This window comes from Manihot esculenta, chromosome 5 (genome assembly GCF_001659605.2).
Source record: "Manihot esculenta cultivar AM560-2 chromosome 5, M.esculenta_v8, whole genome shotgun sequence".
Taxonomy (NCBI): domain Eukaryota; kingdom Viridiplantae; phylum Streptophyta; class Magnoliopsida; order Malpighiales; family Euphorbiaceae; genus Manihot; species Manihot esculenta.
Genome location: NC_035165.2, coordinates 5,974,692 through 5,982,335, shown reverse-complemented (window position 1 = coordinate 5,982,335; position 7,644 = coordinate 5,974,692). Strand labels below are relative to the sequence as shown.

The 7,644-nt window shown below is 37.2% G+C and overlaps 1 protein-coding gene across 1 annotated transcript; it reads left to right on the top strand.

The window, feature by feature from the left end:
- The first annotated feature begins 930 nt into the window (after positions 1 to 930).
- On the top strand, positions 931 to 7,161 carry LOC110615658 (RNA demethylase ALKBH10B). Its single transcript, XM_021757654.2, has 7 exons — positions 931 to 1,801; positions 3,977 to 4,107; positions 4,244 to 4,361; positions 4,963 to 5,079; positions 5,173 to 5,288; positions 5,460 to 5,614; positions 6,328 to 7,161. The coding sequence occupies exons 1-7, from the start codon at positions 1,276 to 1,278 to the stop codon at positions 6,806 to 6,808; spliced, it is 1,644 nt and encodes a 547-aa protein (XP_021613346.1). The 5' UTR covers positions 931 to 1,275; the 3' UTR covers positions 6,809 to 7,161.
- Positions 7,162 to 7,644: the final 483 nt, after the last annotated feature.

The following is a 7,644-nucleotide window of genomic DNA, read 5'->3' as shown; positions in this document are numbered from 1 at the left end:
TTTTTATAATAAAGGTCCAGGTAGAATTATATATATATATATATATATACATTAACAGCAATGGTGGCTGCCGCCTACTTTGTCATGTGAATCAGGACGATGGTCTTTAGTAGAAGCTAACTATTATTCTCACAAAGCAAATTATCTATTAGTATATATTTTATGTGTTTTTTATTATTATTATTAATTACAATTTTAATTAAAATAAATAAATGAAAATAATAATTTATTTAATGTTTAAATTTCTAGCTGTGATTATTTTATCATTCAAATTTCTATAAAAAAATAAACTTCTAACTCACCTTTCTATTTTTAATAATGGCTAGTTTCTTAAATATTTATTTCAAATAAAATTATTAAATTTTTATAAGGAAGGTCCAGAAAAGTATATATATATATATTAACAGAAACTGTCTGCCTGTCATGTGAATTACGACAATGACCTTTGGTACAAGCCAACTATTATTATGTGTTTAGAGGCTTTTTATTTCTTATTATTAATTATAATATGGATGGAGACAAATTGATCGAGTGAATAATTTGGTCATTTTTAATATTGAAATGTTTTAGAAAGTCTAGAAACATATTGCATTTTTATTGTGAAAAGTATGATATCTGTATATTGTAATCATTTTATCCTTCAAATTTATATAAAAAAATACTAACTTTTTATTTTAAATTAATAGTTAATTTCTTAAATGTTTGTCTTATTAATTATATGATTGAAAAATAAAAGTAATGCTGGTCCAACTTTTTGAAATTTCTTGGTGAATTAGTTCGCAATTAATTAAATTATTATAAAAATGAAATGACGAATGCTTTGCCCGTGCCTTAATTTGAATTTCTTATATTATGGCCACTTCCACGGTTCCACCTTCCCCTCAAACTCCACCATATATTGTCTCGATTCTCGAACCCCATAGTCTTAAGGACCTAACCATCTTCCCCGGCCAACCAACCTTCACTTCTGGTTTGCCACGTCACCACCTCTCCTAAACTGACATGTCATTCGCTGGCCCCCTCATCGTACGGGCGTGCCATAAGCCTTTCCAAATATATACCAGTTCATTCAACCAAAACCTCATGTGTGATACAAACCTCTGTTTTCATCTGCTTCTCTCTCTATTTCCTTCACTTTGTCCAGTCCTCACAACCCCATATTCTCAACCCTGACCGGCGGGCAACACCCCCTTCCGATATCTCGGAGGCTCAGAACACCCGACCGAGCTGAATTATACTGACAGACTATCAACAGCATTAGCCAACTTGCAAGTGATGCCGATGGCGGCCGGGATAGCAGCGCCGACGGATCGAGCACCTGCAGTGGGGCCCACTGTGGTTCCAGTACAAACGCCGCCGATGATGGTGGCTGACGCGTTCGCCAAGGACGCGATTCTCGCCTGGTTTCGAGGGGAATTCGCAGCTGCCAACGCTATAATCGATGCGCTCTGCAGTCACCTGGCGCAGCTCAGCGGAGGAACAGGATCTGATTACGAAGAGGTATTCGCGGCCATTCATCGGAGGAGGCTGAACTGGATCCCAGTGCTCCAGATGCAGAAATATCACTCAATCGCTGACGTGTCAGTGGAACTAAAGCGACTAGCGGAGAGGAAATTGAATGAAAAGAATGGTGAAAGTGAAAAGAAGAGTGAGGTGGTGTTGAAGGAGTTGTGTTTGGCTGAGGAAGAAAAAGTCATTGAAAAAGCGACGGAAAGCACGGAAAATGGTGTTGATGAAGGTGGCGATGGCTACGAGATTGTGGAGGAGGATGACTCGCCAGATAGCGATATTACTGATTCAGGTAAGTATAATCTTCATCTTCAAAATTATGACTTTCTCATAAAGGAACTTGCTTTTTGTCCTCTCGTATATAGTTGGAATGAGAATTTTAATTAGACGAGTGCCGAACAGGCTTTTTATGATTTTTTGTTTGTTCTTGGAATTTGCGAGGGACGACCATCACAGGGTAGAACATTTCCATTGTTTTGTCACCACTTTTTTTTAAATGAAAATCATTAAGATTAGCTTTCTTTCTTTTTCTCCTTTTTTTTTCATTTTCGATCATTTTCGGTTTTTTTTTTTAAGAAAGAAAATCTTTAGCAGTGTGTGAAATGCTTCGCTTCGCAGAGCTTTATGTCTCGAGGTTTGTATACATGTATATCTGTAAATTTATCGTATTCGTATTTTCTAAGATAAAATAACTAATTTTTTTCCTCCGTTTTCCCAGGAATGAAACAGAAATAGGTTTTTTGTCCATCAGATCCGAGATTCAAATCCTCGTTTGCAGTTTTCTCTGACTTTGATTTCAACGCACCGTTAGACACACTGAGAGACGCCGTTTTGATTGATCAATGAGTTTGTTTTTAAAAGGCATTTCCAGAATCCAGAATTTCAGAACTTTTTCTTTTTTTCTTTTCATGAATTTTTAAAACTTACTTTCTTATTTTTCTACAGCAATAAAAAAAATTAGTACTTTTTTTTAAGGAAAAAGAAAAGCGATTATACGATGCGCTTGATATTATATCGAGGTTTTAGGGGGTTTGAGTGTTTCGAGGTGGTGAAGGACTTGTCTGCATCCGGTGATACAGTTTGTTCGGAATACCCTACCCTTAAGTTCTGATGCAACTGCGTGGAGAGGTGTGCAATGATTTTATTACAGGCGGCGTGTGATATTAACCGTCAATCTGAAGTTTGACGTCATGGCTGCTATTTCAACACTCCACGTGGTATGAGTTGTTGCGATTTGACAAACTTTATGGTTCGCCAATCCCTAAGTTCCATTTATATAGGACTCGTTGTGGGACTGGGTGGTTTCTTTTGACTGGGCCGAATTGCCGGGTCAACTCAGTGGTTGTTGGGTGGACCTTCCTATGAGGGTGGACAAATTGGGGAACTGCGTTTGGGTAGGCCGGATAAGCCGATTCAAGATGCGAATCTTGTGTTGCGCTGAAAACTGAATTAACCTTTCCTTTTACGTAGGTTTGCTCATGTGGTGTAAATTTGACAGTGACAACTTCGTCGTAAATAGGACAAATATTTACCAACAGTCAAGAAACGAAGCAGAGCAGCTGCTGAGATGCGTGGCCCAATAGGCAAAAATAGTGTCGCGGTGGTGATGATGATATAATGATTAGACAATGGAATAACTATCAATAATATAATAAATAGAATATTAAATTATAAATGCAATTCACATGGGTGATGGTATTCATGTGCGAGAATTATTAGGTGCCTGCGTATTGTACTGCTGTTTATACTTCCAAGTTTGTTTATACTTGGTCTAATATGCTAATTACGAAACTTAGAATCGCTTTGAGTTCTAAATGTTTAATCAATTTAATCTTTATCTTAATTAGAGAACAGGTTTGTGTTATTATGTTGTAATGAAAGTCTTTATACATAAAAGAAGAAAAAGAAAAAGGTAAAGTAAAGCAACATCAATTCATCGAGTTCTACGCTTGCGTATTCAATGCTTTAAAGTTTTTCAAGGAAAATATGATCTTGAATGATGTATGATATTTTGTTGAGACATAGTTAGGTTTAAGGTACCAAAAAAAAAATAATTATGGGACATTATTTTTTTGTTTAATATATGATTTCTCTGTATTTAGCCAAGTTAAGTTTTTTGTTTTATAGTTCATAGAGGTCCTACACCACATTCTTCTTCTTTTTTTTTTTTTTTTTTTTTTTTTTGTCGTATTTTGATTGCACCATGTTTATCCAGTTAAAAGAAGCCATAGACAGGCTTGTAAACTGTTGTGTGGTAGAGTTTCCACCAAACTTCTTTTGCGTCATCATAGGTCTACACGCATTATCAACCCCCTGTTTGTAGTTTTCTAAAATTGGTTTTATTTTATTATTTTTTAATGTGCCAAGTTAATTGTGTGATTGGTAGTCTTAAGTTTGATATTGATAATAAAAGATCCTATATCGGGGCGTAAATGGGTTCATTTCATTTCTTATTTTGGGAATGCAGGATCTCAAGAAGTGCAGCCCACTAGTGATAGCATTGACATTTGTTCCAACCATGAAGATTGCAATGTGCGTCCTGATCAAATCAAGTTGACAAAAGGATTCACAGCCAAGGAACAAGTGAAAGGGCACATGGCGAGTTCTTTAATTCAAAATTTAAAATCCTTATTTCCTTAGAGAAGATGGAATACAGAGAGTACATATCCTTAATAGTATATGCTGTTAGAAAAGCAGCCAGCTGTTACTGATTGAGAGATATTACAACTGGCAGGTGAATGTTGTTAAAGGTCTAAAGTTATATGAGGACGTTTTCACTGATTCTGAGCTATCTAAGTTGACTGACTTCGTCAATGAACTCCGAGTTGCTGGTCAGAATGGAGAGCTTGCAGGTGAATTTTCTCTTTGTTCTATTTATATGATTGAGCTCAGTTGAGAATATCCGAATGAAATTTAACATGGTAATTCACATTAGCTTTGTTCTAATATGACCATGTTCAGCCATCCATTTTAATAACCTCATCAAACTAAGCTGCGTTAAGTTTTGCTCATGACATGTTGCGTTGCTGAAACCTCCAAGTCCATCCCAGCTCAATTTTAAACAGAGCACCTACAGACAGTCTAATTAACTAGCATGTCTGGGGTAATAGAGGGGTGAAGCTGCTTCTTCGGGGTTTCCTTTATGTTCTAAAGTTAGGAGATTGAATTTTTATACATTTTTCATTTCACTCATTTATTTTTAGTTGTTATTATATTTATCATAATTGTTGATATAAAGGGTTTGAAGGCACTATTGTAAACACAGTTGCAGCATTTTTCGCTGTATGCATATGTTACGACTAATTTACTGAATTTTTGTTGCCTCTTTTGTTCTTTCCTTCTCGATATAATGTTTGTCAAAATTCCAATTTGACTGTGATGAAAACCTGTCTTTGATAGACAACACTTTTTGTTCATGGAAACTAATTGGATCTTGTGAAATGTTGAACGTAGGCGAGACTTTTATTTTATTCAACAAGCAGATGAAGGGAAACAAGAGAGAGCTGATTCAGCTTGGCGTTCCGATCTTTGGGCACATAAAGGAGGAAGCTTCAAGCAACAATCAAACAAGTAAGCTTATCTTACCATGCCCTACATATGTTCTACTTAGATTTTGGGAGAAAAAAAAATATCAAGCATTTCACGATTGTTCAATTTTTTCAGGTAACATAGAACCAATTCCGGTGCTGCTTGAAGGTGTCATCAATCATCTGGTTCAGTGGCAACTAATACCAGAATATAAAAAACCAAATGGTTGCATCATTCATTTCTTTGATGAGGTATTTATGTTCTATAAATCTTTGTGTTTCTCTTTGTTGTTAACTAGATGGATCATGTATAGGAGAATACATCATACGGTTGGGTTTATGGTATGAACTTCTTCGATCTGCAAGTTTATTCATGAGAAAATAAGAGATGACGGTAACAGATGGGCATTCTTTTAAATGCAGGATGAGTATTCACAGCCTTTTCAGAAGCCACCCCATTTGGACCAACCAGTATCTACTCTTCTCCTGTCTGAATCAACAATGGCTTTTGGACGTACTCTTGTGAGTGACAATGATGGGAATTATAGGGGTCCACTCATGCTTTCATTGAAAGAAGGGTACACACTTGAAGTTTCTTTGAAATGTATTTACACATAGATTAATATGATAGCAACGTGGCTTTTGCCTGTAAGTGATGGTGGTGGATTGAATAGAAAACTATATAAATATGGGGAAGGCATAAATGATAAAGTTAGTAATATTAGCAATTTCAACTACAAAATTTCGAAGACCATATGTTATAGCAATAATATTCCCATTATCTTTTTGTGTTTATTTGTTTCTCATATCTGATGATAGCACTTCATTTCTGGATGTTAATGGACGGGATAAACTAGCAAGCGTTGGTAACCTGCATCAAAGCCGTTTGACTGGAATTCTGGAAGTTTCTCATTTAAGAAAGTGACTTAAGTGACTCTCTATTACTACTGGTAGGTACTGATTAGCGATGAAGAAACTGGATAAGTCTTGAAACCTGGTGGACTTTAACTGCCTTAAAGTAATGAAATGTTGTCTCGTTACTTGTCACCATGCCACCTGTGGTCCTCTTTCTCCCATAAGGCCTGTTTTTTACATCCACTCTGCTTATTGTGACAACAAAGCAGGGAAACAGAGGTGTTCAAGTGTATCATGCTGCATCCATAACTATAGATTGTCTACTTAAATAGAGCTTACTGAATTTTTCTTAAGAAGTTATCATTTGCCAGCATTCTATTTATGTAATTACTAGTGGACAAGTTGATTTATTTCTTGATTTTCTGTAATCTTGCAGGTCTCTTTTGGTAATGAGAGGAAACAGTGCTGATGTGGCAAGACATGTCATGTGCCCATCTCCAAGCAAAAGGGTCAGCATCACATTCTTCAAAGTGCGGCCAGATGCCAATCCAGGCCAGTCTTCACCAACTAATTCAGTGGCTGGTGCCATGACCCTGTGGCAACCGAACATTCCAAGTCCATATGCAATGCCAAATGGAGCTCTTGGAGGGTACGAGACAATGGATACCATGACCAAATGGGGAGTGCTTCGTACCCCAGTGGTGATGCTAGCTCCAGTGCGCCCTATGGTGTTGAGTCCAAAAAGGATCCCTCGCGGTGGGACTGGGGTTTTCTTACCCTGGACTGTAGGATCAAGAAAACCTGCAAAGCATCTTCCGCCCCGGGCTCAAAGAGGGCGGCTTCTCGCCTTAGCTTCCATTGAAACACATGCGACAGAATCTGCATCTGAAACTGGCGTCAGCGTTGAAGGAAAATAGGCAGGATAGCATGAGGCAGCCTTGATGCCTAAGCAGCATAAGTTAAGGATAGGTATCAATTGTGCAGTTCTTGCTCTAAAGGAGCTTGTCATTGCACAAACGAGGCCTGAATGTGTTGCCAAACAAGTTTGTTATTTCAATTCATTACTCCCTTTTCTCCTTGGTAGATCGAGTTCTAGCGTTGGTCAGTACACAATTCTGTGATGCCAATCATGTAGGGCTTTAGGGGTAGTTGAGCTTTTAAGTATGCAGAGTGTGAATTAGCTCCTGTAGAGGTCAGAATTTTGTATTAGAAAGTCATTCGGATTTAATCTTTTTTTTTCCCCTAAACAAATTATCTGTGCTCTTATTGCTTGTCTTCGATTCCCAATCTCTTTCTCAGCAGGATGTGTGAATCTGTATGATATATCCTCCAAGTGCCTTCTTAAACAAGATAGCGAATTCCCAGATAACCGTTGAACGTTCTACAGCAATTTGATCAGATTTCTGTTCTGAATTTTGATGTGTCAAGAGACACCTTCAGTAATTCCAGCAGTCGTCTTTCAAGCAAATTAACATTTAGCCAGTAGTAGTGTAGCAGGTCTTGTACTTGACTGGGCAAATCATCTTCGGATCTTTTTCCAACCGGAATTTATTCTATGATCTTTGGAGAACCTGACAGCAATGATCCAAGCACCTCTTCTTTATTCACTTAAAGCTTCAACTCCTCTCCCCTCTTGCATTCTGATAAAGTATAAAAAATAGGACCAAGATCGTGATAAAGTATAAAAAAAATAGGATCCAAAATTATGACACGTGTATACGTAAATCGAAAATATTTTATCGAGCACTAAGAA